Source organism: Sesamum indicum, linkage group LG11 (genome assembly GCF_000512975.1).
Source record: "Sesamum indicum cultivar Zhongzhi No. 13 linkage group LG11, S_indicum_v1.0, whole genome shotgun sequence".
NCBI lineage: Eukaryota > Viridiplantae > Streptophyta > Magnoliopsida > Lamiales > Pedaliaceae > Sesamum > Sesamum indicum.
In genome coordinates, this window is record NC_026155.1 from 10,907,056 (window position 1) to 10,924,238 (window position 17,183).

Here is a 17,183-nt window from a genome sequence, read left to right on the forward strand (position 1 = left end):
AGAACGTGGAGTTTCCCCAAATGCATATTTCTCAATATCAGGAGTTTCATAATCACCATCTGGATAAGCCTGAGATTCATTTGGGTTGCACTTAAGAGGAGGGTAAATCTCATAAAGAGGAAGGTCAATCCCTTCCAAGTTCTCAGTCAGGCTAGTGTTCCTGCTCATAATCCGGTCTACACTGGCTTCAGCCTCTGTGATCCCATAGCTCATCATCCTGTGTTTATAGGCCTGCACCTCACATGTAAGCGACTGTATGACCTGGTCCCTCTTATACAACAAATCCTCCAATGCTGAGGTCTCCTGCTGATCATGTGCCATTTTCTCCTCTGCGAACCTCTTAAACTGCCTTGCCTCCATCTGAATCTCTGCCTTATCCCTCTGCAGCCTCAGAATCATAGACATCGCTTCGTTGGCAGCTGAAGAGGATGCATTCCTCTCCTCCTCCAACTCAGAAATGAGGTCTTGAATGGTCTGCTGCTGGCTGCTGACTGTTTCACGGAGTGCCATACACTCATTTCCTATCTCAACACGGGCATTTTGTGGCGCAACAATCCCCGGGATGGTGACCTGGTTTTCATCTTCAAATTCTTCGTATTTACGCTTCACAGGCCTAAGATTCGTACCTGAAAAAGACCTCTTCATCAAAGAAGAGCAGCAATTGCAATCGCAATTGCAGCAATTTATCAGGCAGGCGGATGGGGGTGAACTCTCGGACTCCATTGACAAAACACGAGCCCGATAAAGCCTCCCTCCGATTACAATCCAAGGCTAAGAATCAATCTTTACATGTAAATTCACAGAAATAAAAAGCTCCAAGACCTCCCTCTGTAAACTCCAATAAAGTTTCCTCGGGGTTATGCATGCATTAGTCTTTTTCTCCAATCTCAACGAAAAAATATCATGGTATGGATCAAATATTATCTCCGCAAATTACCTACAAAAAACAAAAAACATAAAAACTCGAAGTCATTCAACAGCTTTCGCATTTCCCGCGAGCAAATTCATATTCCATGTGATGATACGTGCGTGCATGTGTATTCTGGTTACCTTGCACCTCCATAAAAGAACGGGAAGCCATGAAACGGAGCTGAAATTTTCCCAGGAAAACGTTTTCCATGAGAATAATTGATCAGGAAAAACTTGGAGACGGTCTTCGGCTCCCAATCTCTTATAAATTTCTTGGAAAAAATAAAGATTGAGGTGAAAGCACGGAGAGGAAAATACAATGCCCGTGAAATGGAGGGAGAAATTTTGAAACCCTAGATATTTTGGGCGTTGTTTGTTCTGTTTCCTGTATCTATTTATTTAGCATTTGGATTAGCTCCGTTTGCGTAGAAAAGCTGTAGAGAGAGAGAGAGAGGAGAAGAAGATTGTAATTTGTCTGTTGATTGGTACTTTTTAGCAAGAGAAGGCAATGAGAGGGGTATATTTGGAATTGGAAGGGGCTGTGATTTATTGGATAGTTCACCGGTGGGACGGCGCGTAGGTTATCGCGCGTCTTTTTCCTGCAAATAGCAAAAGGCACATCTGCCACTGCGACTGCCCCATGAAAAGTGCTGATATCAAAACACACCCCATCCAAATTACTGGTATTTGCAATTTTTACCGCACGGATAAGATTTTTCTCCTCCCCCACAGCCCCATGGCCATGGGGCATGGCCTTAATAAAAAATCTTTTTTTTTTTTTTTAAAAAAAGAGACTAATTATTTTTCTATATGGATTTATACCAAATTATTAAATATGCACTTTAAGATTTGTTACAGAGAACTCTAATAAGATTTGATATAATTATAAATATTTTTTTTATTTTGAAAAATTACAAATACTCCTATAATTTTAACGATCATATAATAATTAGATGAATTCATTAATTTTTGTTGAATTTTCATCTATTTTTTATAATAAATTGATCAAAATGCCATGTGAATTATAATTTTACTATTTTTAAAAATTTTTGAATTTTTTTATGAACTAAATGAATAATTTTTTTTATTTCAAATTTTTTGTTTTTTTTAAAAATATAATAAAACAAATTTGACAATTTCAATCTTCCATCCAAAAATAACATAATTTTATCAAACGTAAAGAAGTATTAATAATTTTTCTAAAAACAAAAAATTATTCGTAATTATACTAGCTCTTTGTAATTTATCTTAGACTTTATTACGTTAACCATATTTGGAGGACGTTAAATGCCTTATTTTCCTAGAATTATTTGATTACAGTTAATAATGATAAATTATGATTGGCGAACTTTAGTTTACTGTAAATTAATTTTCCAAAAAGATTATATATTTGTACTTTTTCGTAATATAACCTAAAGTAAATGATTCAATAACCATCATGCATTCATACTCATATTAGTAAACGAGTTACGCTGCCATTATTCATCTGGAAAGCAGACATTTCCACTTTCTCTCAACACCCAAAACAAGCACTGCACATTTTGCTCTTCACCAATAATTTTTTGAGAAATTTTCTCAAAGCCATTAATAAGCATTCAAGCAATTGCAGCAACAAAAGTTTTTAGGATGATCACGGTGCCATTTTAGTATTTTCTACACAAAATTAAAATTGAATTGACATAAGAAAATAATAAAGTTAATTAATTATTTTTTTTCTAATAAATAATAGTAATTTGTAAGTATCAATATAATTTTATGATTACGGTGTTTTATACAAATTACAACAAATAATTTGGTTCAGGCGATTCGGACAATCTTTAAAATTTCATGATCACCCCTAGAAACTTTTAATGAATCAAGTTTGGCCGAACCTTTATGGCTGATTTCATAAAGAAGAGATAATGTGTTATCCATGCTGAATTTTGGAAGGATGAATTTTCCGTGTGATAATCATTTTACAGCAGAACGGTATTCTGATGGTAGAAAGGAGAGTCAGGCTCATGATCTATACCTTTCGTGTGCTGAATCAAGTGGTCCACGAGATGATTGATCAAATCAGCCTGCTGATGAGTTCTGTCTCTTGCAAAAAATAAGTGCACTTGATCGTTGATCTCGATCCAGCTACACCCTGTTTCTTTTATCACACCATTTCTGTCCATCTTCTCCCTCACCTTCTTTACATCCGTCCACATACCTTTAGATGCAAAAATATTTGAAAGTAAGGTATAGGACCCGCTGTCCGTTGGATCAGATGATATTGCCATTTCAGCCGCATGCTGAGCCAGTTCAACATTGCCGGTAACTCTGCATGCACTAAGCAAGCTCTTCCAGACTAGTGTGGTTGGTTGAATTGGCATCTTGTCGATAAATGACTTGGCTTCGTGCAGTTTATCAGCCCGGCCCAACAGAGAAACCATGCAAGTATAGTGTTCTTCTCCTGGTTCAATCCCAAATTCGGACATCGACTCAAAGTGATGAAATCCTTCTTCCACGAGCCCCACGTGGGCACATGCTGTAAGAACTCCGATGAATGTGATGTAGTTGGGTTTTATGCCCTCAGTTCTCATTTGCTTAAAAGTATGAAGAGCTTTCTCCGCATCGCCATGCTGTGCGTGCATTGATATCATTGAATTCCAGCATACAATATCTCTTTGAGACATGGATCTGAACAATAACTGGGCGGCATCTATGCATCCACACTTTGCATACATATCCATCAATGCATTTGTAACAAATGGATCAAAGTCCAGACCTATTTTTATAGCTTGGTTGTGAAATTGGAGACCATTCGATAAACTTGCTAGTTTAGTAGAAGCCATTATGACCGCAACATAGGTGAATGCATTTGGTCTTTCTCTCCCATGCTGCAACTCTAAGTATAGACTAAGAGCTTCCTCGCTTTCTGATTGAAGTGCATATCCAAACAGCATAGAATTCCAGACTACAATGTCTTTTTCATTGATCTCCTCAAACACAAGTCCTGCATCTCCGACAAATGAGCATTTTGAGTAAACATCTACTAAGGCACTCCCACAGTAACTGTCCAAAGAAAAACCAGATTTGATCATCAGAGAGTGAAGCTGTCGGCTTACTTCCAGTGCAGTTTGAGAAGCTGATACCCCAAGAAGGCTGACAAACGACAGTAGACTTGGTTGAAGCAAATTATGCCTCATGTCATTGAAAAGATGAAACGCCTCATACAGGCTTTCCTGTCTTGAGTATCCCTCAATCATTACATTGTAACACATAGCAGTACGTCTTTCAGAGGCAAGAAACACCCTCATGGCATCAATCAAGGAATCACATTTACAATACATGTCAATCAAGCTGTTTGTAACAAAGTCATCAGAGTCCAAATTGACCTTCATGGTGTAAGCATGGACCTGCTTACCTTGATTTAGAGCCCCAACCGAACCACAGGAATTGAGGACACTGGAACAAGCAAATGCATCTGCCTTCCACCCTGATATGTTCATATCCTTGTATAGATCCATTGCTTCATAATGGAAACCACTCTGCATGTACCCCGAAATCACCATTGTCCAAGAAATAGTATTCTTAACCATCATCTGTCCAAAAGTTCTGTGCCCTGCTTTTAGTTCTCCACACTTGAAATAGAAATCTATAAGCACATTACTCACTGACACATCCGTGTTAGCACCACTTCTCAGGACAAAAGCATGAACTTGCTTTCCCATTTCAAGCAACTCAAGCATAGAACATGCTTCCAAGACACTGGAAAGTGCATACTTATCAGGAACAACACCACTCTCTACCATTTGCTTAAATAAATCAAGTGATAGATCGCTTCTTGCATTTATAGAACATCCCATTATAATTGCAGTCCATGTCACAACACTTTTCACTCCCAACTTATCAAAAACCAATCTTGCTGCATCTAGATCCCTAGTTTTTGCATAAAAATCAATAAGAGAAGTGCCCACATGAGCATTTTGATCACAACCAGCCTTAATCACAAAACTATGCAAATACATACCATTTTCAGCACTAGCCACTTGGGTGCAAGACTGAATGACGGTCGCCAAAACAAACTCATTTGGATTGTCATAGCCACTTCTCCTGAACTCCCGAAACAGCCTTAAGGCTCCTGCATTGTTCCCATCTCGATTATATGCAGAAATAATCGAAGACCAAGAAATTAAGTTCCTTTCAGGCATTCTAGCAAACAGGGTGGCAGCAGTGCCTAAAGCGCCCCGCCTCGAGTAAGCCGTAATAAGTATGTTGCTGAGAAAAAGGTTCGACTCAAATCCTGATAAAATAATCTGGGCATGCACTGTTCTACAGTAAAGAACAGGATTAACGGTATTTTGGGGCAGCGAAAGTAGGAGGCTGCCCAAATATTGCCTATGTTTTTGCCTGCTATGCATCGTGAAAACGCCATGGTTCTCCGATTCAAGAAGTTGTGGTCCTGGAGATGGCCCACTAAAGTTTCTACGAAGTGGTCGCTCCGCAATGGCAGCCGTGGCATGAGATTCTATTGGCGACTTCCAGAACAAATTGTAGATTCTCAGACACAGTAATCGCATTTGCATGTAACCAAATGCTTGCTGTTGTTCATTTCAGAACACAGTGTCAGCGACAACCACAGAACCGAGCTACCGTAGTATTAGATTATTAAGCATGAGAAACTGTTCGGAGGGTCCCATATTTCTAATGCTTCATGGGTCGTATTTTGCTGGACTAAATAAGCTTTAATCAGATAGGGTCTCGCCTGTCGGAAGATACTAAAACTTAAGGATATTGTGGTGCTTCTCTTGAAAAAATAGAAAAAACATAAGAGAGTTAAAAACTTTAGTTCAAATAGGGTAGCTTCAATCTGGTCGTGGTAATAATGGAGAGTAGTTAAGATGACAATTCACAACTTTTAAGTTACTGAAAAGGTTAAAAATCACTTCCGATGAAAAATGGCACACTCTCCAGTTGGTGAACAAATTTAAATTTACAGACAAGATTTGGGAGAAATTGAATTAAAAGAAGAAAAAAGAAAGAAATGGTGGAGTTTGATTGACAAGCTTAAACACGGAACACAGCAACAAAATCTACAGATGCGTGAAGCTTAATCAGAAGAAGCTGTTGTATTGACTGGTGAGAGACCTCCGGAGATTCGAATAGAGGTTGTAGAGGGAATACTGACGAAGGTTCTTAACCTCGTACCATGAGTTGAAAACTGCCTCATGCTTATCTGTCCCAGAAAATGCTAGTTGTATCCCAAGGCTACAATCCACCGTTCCCCCTCGGTTTCTGCAGTTGTTAGTTCTGATGGCACAGTCTTGATTGTTAAGGCAGACAAAGTTTGTTTTGCCCGAGCATGAAGCGCAGCCGTCTCTTTTCCAGTACAAGTTTTGAAGCCTCCCCTTTTTAAATTCAAGAACCTGCACCAAAATAGCAATGTTCCAGCTACCATGGAAATGAATTTAATTCTAGACAATATGACATGGTATGGGCGAACATCTTACCAGAGTAAAACTGGTGACAGTGTATGTACTGTTGGCAACAAAAGCAGGAATTGAGCGAGAAGCATATTTTCGACCAGCAAATGCTACCATATAACCCCCTACAGAATCCTGGAGTTGATGAAACAAAAATATTGCAAGAGATTAACAAATGCATAATGGAACAGTGCTAATGAAAACTGTGGAGTTCAATATCTTCAACGTAGAAATTAGTGCCTTGTGCTGCATGCAACATCATTTTGGTTAATGTGGATATAAATGCAACAAAGAAAAAAAGAACATTGTCTTAAAAGATATGGCATGATGAAAGTTTGAAAATATTTGCACTGGGTTTTTTATTGTCAATAGAATCATATACATGCATTCATATCGTATGCGTGTAAAAGAGCTCCCTTGCACTAAGAGAACAGTTTTAGGTGCTCCATAAACCCGATACCTATATTTCTTCATCTTTTAATTAGGTATAAAAGAGAACTCTAGGCGGCTGGAAGAGACACTTACCATTAACAGAGAATGGTAACAAGAAGTTTCAAGCGCATACTGGATCTAAAACCCCCGGGACTGCCATCTTACAGATCCAAATCCTAAAAATACCCCAGTATTACAAATCCTCCAAAGACTTTATCACCAGCTCACATCCATGCAACCACTTGGTACTCCAGAAATCCAATCCGATTTCAACATTCTTGATTGGGCAGCTTAACATGTTCAAGTCTAAACTAAAGCTTCTTGCTGCAGAGGAGCTAAAACAAATGGTCCACATAGATCATGCCTTCCAATAGTAGACAAACCTATTCCTTATAAACCATGCAGACAATTTACAGGTATGCGATGTGAATTGCACTCGGTAGTCAGGTAAAGAACTGCAGCAGAGAGTTAGTCTCACTGGATGCAAGGATTTTGTAAACCAAAGAGTGGTAAACCAATGACTTTTCTATGAGTTTCAGTTGGCTACTGTAAACCAAAGAGTTGTGGTTCAGAGAAAATATGGCAAACATAGGAATCCTTGAATTCACTAACTGATTAACAAGAGTAACTATTAGTCGTGCGACCATCTACTTAAGAAGGATCAAAATCACATGAGAAGTATTTGAACTGTGATGCAACATCCCCAGCCACTTAGTATAAAACGTCTTCCTACCTTTGACGTGGATCTAAACTAATAATGCAAGGTACACCTCAGATGTTAATCCTAATCCCTATAAGATAACATGTCTTCTAACTCAACCCAATCATTATCGCCCTAATATAAAAGAGGTATGATGAAATTCAAGATAATCCTTGTGTTTCACTACAATTATCTTATCATGAGGCGATCTACAAGTGTTCTCCAAAGAAGTATGTAGTAAGTTGTAGAAAATGGCAATCTAGTTCTTTCTAGACCTTGGGTTATGTTAACCATATTAACTAATAGTCACATGAGTACTCCATTACTTGGGCTGAACCATCTGCTCGGTTTTGAGTTCAAAGGCATTTAACCTCATATAATCCAAAATTTCACCCCGGAAACATGCGAGAATAAAATAAGAAATTGGTCACTAACAACCGAAGTTATCAAAAAGAAAGCCTAAGTTCTGCAGTGAAGCTCCCCTTCATTGTTTCTGGCACTCCAAATCCGATCTATAACTGGAAAATTCACATCTCATTACCCCAAGAAAGGTAACCTCGGTTAAGTCACCAAACTACATCAGAAAGAATACATTTGAAGGAGATTCTAGCTTCATATGATAACTTGCTCCCAAGTATAGCTACTTTGTTTCCCAGTCTGTCCATTTTTCACAATGTGTGACATATAAGACAACCAATCTTTCATTAATCTAATAATCTCCATTTTCCCCTCATCGTCATTAAGCTAACAAAAACCATTTCCGCGAACACCAACCAAGCAACACAAAATGTTGCAAGTAGCAAACTCTAGCAAAAGAGCATACCATACGTCTCCACAACCCAAAACTGAACAGTACCTAAAGTAAATCCTAACGATATGCCGAGAAAAGGAACAATCATAAATTCTTTAAGAAAAATCCTCATAATTTGCGGACACAAAAATTACCCCTTCAATTAATTATCTAAGTATACAGTAAAGAAAGCAGTAATACCGGAAAGAAGTTGGAAGTGTTGATGGTGAGGAGGGAGATCTCGTCGACTTTAGGGCGGAAGACCGCAACCTGAGAGTTGGCGGAAGACAAGGAGAGGCGGCGGTCGCACGGAGACAGCTGAACAGAGCTGTTGAAGAAGAAAGCAGTTCTCGCAGCGAACGCGATCCCAAAGGTGAACCCATCGGACCTCTGTATAGAAGCGTCGGAGCACGGCGAGAACACATGGTTGGTGTCGCTACTCGAATCTCCGATTGAAACTAGGCTGAAGAGGGCTACGAGCATAGCTATTGATTGCCTCGGAATCGCCATAGTCGGACTGCAGAATGGTTCAAAAGATAGCTTAGCTGTGATTTTGCTGGTGCTGCTCAGGATTTTCTCTTCTTTTCTTTTGTTTTTCAGCCTCTGAACTCCAGTCTACCCTTTCTTTTTGTTTTTGAACTGTAGCAAAATATTTAAAATATAATCTTTATTTAATAATTCTGTAGTTCTGTTCTTTAATATTAAGATAAATTTCAAAACTCATTCAATATGGGAATCATTTAAAAATTAAATTTAAATTAAATTACATTGACAATTCTCGAGAGTGTTTTAAATGCACAAATATTTATTGTATTTTATAAAATTATAAGTACATTTTTAATGTTGCAGTTGTAATTATAAATATAATTTCTAATTTAATAGTAAAAATTATACAAATATCCCTAAATTATATTAAGTTAATACTCTATAAGAAATGCATTTATAATTTAAAATAAAATAAAATAAAACATATTAATGTATTTGAATCTAATCCTAACGTCATGAAAATCTTTAAACTTCATTTTTTTTTAGCTCTTAGTCCTTCAAACTATAGAAATACTTCTCTAACTATAATCATTGGGCTCTCCCCCTGGGCTTGGGGTCGAACAAAATGGCTGATTGGGTATGCATACAAGCATATGATAAACCCTCAAAATGACAAATACACGTCCTAATATATCATTAAAATTTCTTGAAACTATAATTATAAATATATTAAAAATAAATCTCATTTAAAATTAATAATTAAAAAATATTTGTCGGTTCATACTTTCAAAGACACTCTACAGATTATTATCACTTTTGGGGGTGTTTACTTTGATGAATTAGCCCAAATAATATTGGGTATTTGAGCCAATCGATCAAAATCATTCATTTAATATAAACACGAACGTTTAAATATTGAGGCGGTGGAGACATGCAATAGATAAGCACAGAATAGTGGTGCTTATGTCTTTGCTACGACATTGAACAAATTAATCAATTCTATGGTGTATGCAATTAATGTCGTTCATATCATACAATAAAATTATAAATATAAATATGCTTAGGTAATAGCGGTGCCCAATTTTTTATTTTTATTTTATTTTTAATGTTGAAGCAAATGCTGCATAGATCGTGCACTGCAGGTGGGGTGACAGATAGCGTTGATGAATTCAATAACTACATTAATTAATTATTCCACATTTTTTTAAAGTTTTAACCCCAAAAAAAAAAAATTAATGAAGAATTTGGTTTGAAGAAAGACGTTACTCACATTATCATACAACTAACAAAGCGTAAAAGAAAAGGACAGATGCGACGGCTCTAGACAGTTGACAATTTATTACCATGTTAACTAACTAGACCCACAACATTTATATTTCTCTATTTTCCTTTTCTTTTTTATGTCAAGAATAAGTATATCGTAGATGCATTTAAATGGAAAAATTTCTATAAATTTAATTTGATCACAAAATAAGTGTAATATACTTATCATATTATTAATTATTTTTTTTAAATTATATGTATTTAAATCATACTTGTAGTGTATTATACGTGTTTTTAACTGAGATCCAATCAAATCGATTTGAATTAAAATTTTCCTTTAGATGATTTGCGATGTAGGTGTAAATTTTACATTTATTTTTTTCAACAAAAAAGAAAGAAAAATTAGAATTGTTTATTAATTTCGACATGGGATAAAATCTTTTTATGCATCAACCCCTTTTATATTAATTAGTGTTGTATTTCGTATTATATATTTATATATAAATGTAATATTATTTTATAATAGAAAGTTTTAATTAATACATTATTTTGTATTTAAGTGCAAATGGTTCTTTCCTTAATAAAAGTCTCCCCCAATTTGCAATTGATTTCATGCTACCGTTGACTTTTTATATACGAAAACCCCCTAATAACCCATTCTCCACGCCTGAACCCATGGCCGCTGACCACCTCAAACGCCCTCAATCTCCTCCTCCTCCATCATGAACAACACCGGCGGCTTCCTCGGCTCCGAGAATATCGGCGGGGTTTGGTCGGAGAATATCGGCGGTTTCGGCTACGGCAGCGGTGTCTCCGTCGGGATCCTCCTCCTCATCACCACCATAACCTTGGCCTCCTACTACTGCACGAGAAGCAACACCACCACTTTCGTACTGCCTCAGAGGAATCCCCCGCCGGCGCCTCCGCCACCAGACGATCTCACGGCGGAGGTAGGCCTGGACGAGGCCACCCTCACCAGCTACCCGAAGCTGCTGTACTCGGAAGCGAAGGCGAGTCACAAGGACTCCACCGCCTCCTGCTGCTCCATATGCCTGGCGGATTACAAGAACAGCGACATGCTTAGGGTTCTGCCCGACTGCGGCCACCTCTTCCACCAGAAGTGCGTCGACCCATGGCTGCGCCTCCACCCCACGTGCCCCGTCTGCCGGACCTCCCCGATGCCGACACCGCTTTCTACGCCGTTGGCGGAGGTGATCCCCCTAGCAACCAGGCCCATTGGGTAACATAACATATATACAGAAAAATGTACGTTTCTCTTCTATTTTCCATTTTTTTTTTTATTTTCATTGTACAATTGTAGATCTTAGATCTTTTTTTTTCCCTGATATTTTCCTCTGGAAATTGATTTTTCTTATGCTTTCTGGAACTAAAGAGAGTATTTGAAAGCGATAATACACTCAAATATAATACAAACTACACTTTCATTAATGTCTTAATTTGTTATTAATTACTCCAATTAAACTAATTTTGTCAGTAGCAATAATATCATGTAAGCTATTTAATTCTGATTGTTTAATTAATTTGCAGTTAATTAATTAAGCTGTATTAATGTGATCATGTGCAGATCAGCATGATAAAATGTGTGCATTTTCTGATTAAGGTTGTACTCTAACGATGATCAGATGTATCTGTAACTCTGTTTCAGCTTAAACGATTGATTAACCACTTGGATGATTTTATTTTTCTAGCATTTAATTTCAATATTTTTGAATAATATTGTCATTAATTCATTTTAATTATGTATATAGTTATTTTTCTAGCTTTGGGTTCTGTTATACTATATAATTCCAACCACATATAATTTGAAGATATATAATATTACATGTTTTTATTAAGTAACTATAGACCGTTAGCACTTTTGATCCTGTAATTAACCGAACACATCACATTTGATTATTTTTTTGACAAAATTAGTTTTGTGTTGTTAATTTTGTTCCGTCTCACATTGGAGTGGTTATTTTTTTTAATTTTGTAACTATAGGTCGTTAGTACTCAAGTTATCTACACAAGACTATGAAATGGACCGAACATGAAATATTCAAAATTATAGTTGTAGGACCAAAAATATTAACCACCTGCAATTACAGCATTAAAAATATAATTTTGCATAATTTGAAAATTAATTTGGAATATATGCTTAATTAGGAAAGAATTAATAAAGCCGCAAAAGTTTCACGCAATTCCGGAATGCTTTTCGTGTATTCTGAGAAGTATGATCAGAATCGGAACAAGAAACAAAGGGGAAATGATGGAGGGTTAATAAATGCGTGGGGCGAGGAGTGAGCATAAAGTTACCAGTTTCCGCTGCCGCCCTCATTTAATCCGCAAAACCCTTGTCACCTTTACTGCCCATCGTTCTAGTAATTAATATTTTAATAAATTTAAATTCAACCCATAACTACATAATATAATAAATAAATTATATAAAATGAAAAAAGAAATATTCACATATTATTATGTGGAATTTAAATTGGTGACGTTGAACTTGTTATTTTATTTAACAATTGATATACATTATATGTATAAAATTTAATATATTTTATAAAATAGAGTAGGGTAATTTAGATGGGAAGTTTGTAGCGGGAATTCCAAGTCCAAGTAGAAGGGGTTCTCATCCTCCATTTATTGCACCCATGGGCATGGGCATGTGCATGATGAATAAGTCGTTATTCACATTGGCTCTGCCTTACTTTCCTTGTCCTAGAAATTTACTTTACATGTAGATCCATAATCATCAGCCCATTACAGTATCTCTCTCACTACAAAAGTTGTGATCATTTCCAGAATTGTAAACTATCATCCCTGCCTCAATTGCACCCCACTCCTCAAATTGGGCACTATCCACTACAACAAATTTTATTTATTATTTACTTCAATTTTTGTTACTTCATAATTAAAATTATGATAAATAATTATGGTCAAACAAAATTCAATGTAAAAAGATTTTCACCGTAAAAACTATTCATACCATGAACACTTAGAAATTGAAGGAGAATAGCAAATGTAACAAGACGCAAATGACATTCGTTGGCGCAGAATATAAAAGCAACACCTCACTTCTTCTATGTTCAAACTGGAAGTAAAACATGTTCTACAGTGACACACATACACACACATGTTCAAAATGCACTCTCTCTTATCCTGTTATTGCTCTTTATTTCAATAAATACTCATTCATATCAGGTAAACAAAAATGAGAATACACATCTATACAAGCACACAAAAAAGTTACAAAGGACATAAATAGACCACAAAGACACACAATACCCATAATGAGCATAAAATATTGCGAAACTATGGTGACATCTTGGAGAAAAAGGGTTGTGTAGATAGAAATGAAGACTTAGAAATTGAAGAAAAATAGAAAATGTAACAAGACGCAGATGGCATTCGTTGGCGTAGAAGATAAAAGCACCACCTCACTTCTTCTATGTTCAAAATGAAAGTAAAATATATTCTACAGTGACACACATACACACACACACCGCACACGTGCACACACACCACACACACACCCCCAACACACACACACACACAAAGTCGCACAGACAAGGAAATGAAAAAGGCGGAACAAGGAGGGGGCATAATTCAGCAAAACTTCTCAAGTTTGTGGTCGATAAAATTGAAAAAGAAATGCAGTAGCTGATTAGAATATATAAAAATATATTTCTGAACATCATGATCTCAACAGAAACCTGCTACACCAGATCATGATTTTCAGAGAAGTTGATCCAGAAACAGAATAATATTAATCACAAAATCATTGCAACCTTCTTTGTTCCAATAATGGCACTGGGTTCAAAAGAGCAGCAATAGTTAAGCTCTTCTTAATGCCACAGACAGGCTTCCCAAAGTATCAAATAACAACCAACAAGTAAAACAACTTTAAACTCAATAAAATTCCGAAGCATTACTGCAATATTTCAACTAATAGGACCGATCACATGTCGGAATCACACATAGCGTACTCAGTAAATATAAAAAATTCTTACAACCAGAAGAACAAAGCAATTAAAATGATACAATATATCAAACTGAAAAAACAGCAAATGCACCAAACTAATGCATTGTCCACTAAGCTAAAATGATTTTCATCAAGAAGCTCATCAACCACTAGATTGAAGATTGAATAGGGCACACTTAACAACAGTTTAGAGGAACCTTAAAAGCACAAGACATATCACCCACTGTAGAAGCTAGTCCTCTTCATGGCGATGTTTCCTGCTCTTCTTCTCAGACCGTTTCTTGCCCCTACCCAATCGCGAATCATCTGAAGCATTGACGTCGGAATCAGAGCCTGAATATGCCTTCCTGCTCCTCCTTTTAAACCACAGATTAGCAAAATAATCAGAAGAATCATCACAGACTGCTATTACCAGGAAGGAAATCAAAATGGCTAAATGCACCAAAATCAGGGTTCAAAACTACAATATTGTATAGTGGTCGCTGGCAACCAATTCAAGAATTGGTTAGCAGATCATAACCACCCAAGACACTTATCAGATTTTATAAATCCTCCACTCATTTTCTCTCACTATATCCCCTATAGTAAATCAATCCAAAACCAATCTTCCTAACAAGATATATTGAAAGCAAAAAAGAAGAGGGACAATGCACTCTCCCCTGTCCTGTTATTGCTCTTCATTTCAATAAATACTCATTCATATCAGGTAAACAAAAATGAGAATACACATCTATGCAAGCACAAAAAAATGTTACAAAGGACATAAATATCACAAAGACACACAATACCCGTAATGAGTATAAAATATTGCGAAACTATGGTGACATCCTGCATGAGAAAAAGGGTGGTGTAGATAAAAATAAAGACTTAGAAATTGAAGGAGAAAGGCAAATGTTACAAGACGCTGATGGCATTTGTTGGCGCAAAAGATAAAAGCACCACTTCACCTCTTCCATGTTCAAAATGGAAGTAAAACATGTTCTATAGTGACACACACACACACACACACACACACACACACACATCGCACACGCGCACACAAAAACACACACACATACCCCACACCCACACACACACACCCCACACCCCCCCCACACACACACATTGCACACACGCACACAAACACACACACACACCCCACAAACACACACATACTCACACACCCACCCACACACACACACACATTGCACACGCGCACACAAACACACACACACACACACACCCCACAAACACACACATACTCACACACACACCCCACAAACACACACATACTCACACACACACCCCACAAACACACACATACTCACACACACACACACATACACCACACACGCACACCGCCCCCACCCCCCACACAGACCAACACACCAAACATACACATACATAAAAAAATGCACATACAAAGAAATGGAAAAGTCGGAACAAGGAGGGGGCATCATTCAACAAAACTTCTCAAGTTTGTGGTCAATAAATTGAAAAAGAAATGTAGTAGCTGATTAGAACATATAAAAATATATTCCTGAACATCATAATCTCAACAGAAACCTGCTACACTAGATGATGATTTTTAGAGAGCTTGATCCAGGAACTGAATAATATTAATCACAAAATTATTGCCCTAATACAATTCCACAAATAAAACGTACTAGGAAATGATGCATCCTTCTTGGCTTCAATAATAACACTGAGTTTAAAAGAGCAGCAATAATAAAGCTCTTCTTGATGCCCACAGGCACACTTCCCCTAAAGCATTAAATAGCAACCAACAAGTAATACAACTTTAAACTCAATAAAATTCCAAAGCATTACTGCAATATTTCATCTGACAGGACCGATCACTTGTCTGAATAACACATAGCATACTCAGTAAATATCAAAATTCTTACAATCAGAAGAACAAAGCAATTGAAATGATACATTACATCAAACTGAAAAATAGCAAATGCACCAAACTAATGCATTGTCCACTAAGCTAAAGTGGTTTCATCAAGAAGCTCATCAACCACTAGATTAAAGATTGAATAGGGCGCACTTAACAGCAGTTTAGAGGAACCTTAAAAGCACAAGACATATCACCCACTGTACAAGCTAGTCATGTTCATGGCGATGTTTCCTGCTCTTTTTCTCAGACCGTTTCTTGCCCCTACCCACTCGTGAATCATCTGAAGCACTGGCGTCGGAATCAGAGCCTGAATATGCCTTCCTGCTCCTAATTTTATGCCGCAGATTAGCAAAATCATCAGACGAATAATCACAGACTGCTATTACCAAGAAGGAAATCAAAATGGCTAAACGCACCAAAGTTAGGGATCAAAACTACAATATTTTGTAGTGGTCGCTGGCAACCAATTCAAGAATTGGTTAGCAGATCATAACCACCCATGGCACTTATCAGATTTTATAAATCCTCCACTCATTTTCTCTCACTATATCCCCTATAGTAAAGTAAGTCAATCCAAAACCAATCTTCCTAACGAGATATATTGAAAGGAAAAAAGAAGAGGGACAATGCACTCTCCCCTGTCCTGTTATTGATCTTCATTTCAAAAAATACTCATTCATATCAGGTAAATAAAAATGAGAATACACATCTATGCATGCACAAAAAAATGTTACAAAGGACATAAATAGACCACAAAGACACACAATACCCGTAATGAGCATAAAATATTGCGAAACTATGGTGACATCCTGTATGAGAAAAAGGGTGGTGTAGATAGAAATGAAGACTTAGAAATTGAAGGAGAAAGGCAAATGTTACAAGACGCAGATGGCATTCGTTGGCGCAAAAGATAAAAGCACCACCTCACCTCTTTCATGTTCAAAATGGAAGTAAAACATGTTCTACAGTGACACACACACATACACACACACACACACACACCCCACACCCCACAGCACAGACACACACCCCACACCCACACTCACACACACACACACACATCGCAAACGCACACACAAACACACAACACACACACATCGCAAACGCACACACAAACACACACACACACACACACACACACACCCCACACACACACCCCCCCCCCCTCACAGACACACACCCCACACCCACACTCACACACACACACACACATCGCACACGCACACACAAACACACACACACACACACACACACACACCCCACACACACACACACACCCCCCCCCC

At 37.3% G+C, this 17,183-nt stretch overlaps 5 protein-coding genes across 5 annotated transcripts in view; 1 reads left to right on the plus strand and 4 right to left on the minus strand.

The window, feature by feature from the left end:
- LOC105173972 (myosin-binding protein 7) overlaps positions 1–1,483 on the minus strand; it is a gene marked incomplete in the record, with an annotated part of 4,317 nt that extends 2,834 nt beyond the window's left edge. Inside the window, 2 exon segments of the mRNA XM_011095915.2 lie at positions 1–937; positions 1,051–1,483. Of these exon segments, the coding sequence (XP_011094217.1) occupies positions 1–723 (723 nt within the window).
- LOC105173974 (pentatricopeptide repeat-containing protein At4g39530) lies at positions 2,816–5,625 on the minus strand. The gene has a single exon (XM_011095918.2). It carries the CDS (start codon positions 5,460–5,462, stop codon positions 2,865–2,867), a length of 2,598 nt encoding a protein of 865 aa, XP_011094220.1. The 5' UTR covers positions 5,463–5,625; the 3' UTR covers positions 2,816–2,864.
- On the minus strand, positions 5,800–8,898 carry LOC105173973. The gene is made up of 3 exons (XM_011095916.2): positions 8,483–8,898; positions 6,387–6,494; positions 5,800–6,302 (listed from the first exon to the last, which is right to left on the minus strand). The coding sequence occupies exons 1-3, from the start codon at positions 8,789–8,791 to the stop codon at positions 5,991–5,993; spliced, it is 729 nt and encodes a 242-aa protein (XP_011094218.1). The 5' UTR covers positions 8,792–8,898; the 3' UTR covers positions 5,800–5,990.
- On the plus strand, positions 10,753–11,518 carry LOC105174201 (RING-H2 finger protein ATL70). Its single transcript, XM_011096228.2, has one exon. The coding sequence runs from the start codon at positions 10,753–10,755 to the stop codon at positions 11,272–11,274; it is 522 nt and encodes a 173-aa protein (XP_011094530.1). The 3' UTR covers positions 11,275–11,518.
- The window catches only part of LOC110012930, an 8,831-nt gene continuing 5,895 nt past the window's right edge, over positions 14,248–17,183 (minus strand). Inside the window, exons 4-6 of the mRNA XM_020698066.1 lie at positions 16,167–16,273; positions 15,662–15,758; positions 14,248–14,447 (exon numbers count right to left, since the gene is read on the minus strand). Coding sequence (XP_020553725.1) covers positions 14,248–14,447; positions 15,662–15,758; positions 16,167–16,273 — 404 coding nt within the window. The remainder of the gene's footprint in view (positions 14,448–15,661; positions 15,759–16,166; positions 16,274–17,183) is intronic.

Bases quoted from the DNA above. Each gene is read 5' to 3' on its own strand.
- LOC105173974 (XM_011095918.2), bottom strand. From the start codon at position 5,462: ATGCAAATGCGATTACTGTGTCTGAGAATCTACAATTTGTTCTGGAAG.
- LOC105173973 (XM_011095916.2), bottom strand. From the start codon at position 8,791: ATGGCGATTCCGAGGCAATCAATAGCTATGCTCGTAGCCCTCTTCAGC. The intron at 6,495-8,482 runs GTATTACTGCTT...CATCAACTCCAG, and splicing joins ACACTTCCAACTTCTTTCCG to GATTCTGTAGGGGGTTATAT. The intron at 6,303-6,386 runs GTAAGATGTTCG...ATTTTGGTGCAG, and splicing joins CTGTCACCAGTTTTACTCTG to GTTCTTGAATTTAAAAAGGG.
- LOC105174201 (XM_011096228.2), top strand. From the start codon at position 10,753: ATGAACAACACCGGCGGCTTCCTCGGCTCCGAGAATATCGGCGGGGTT.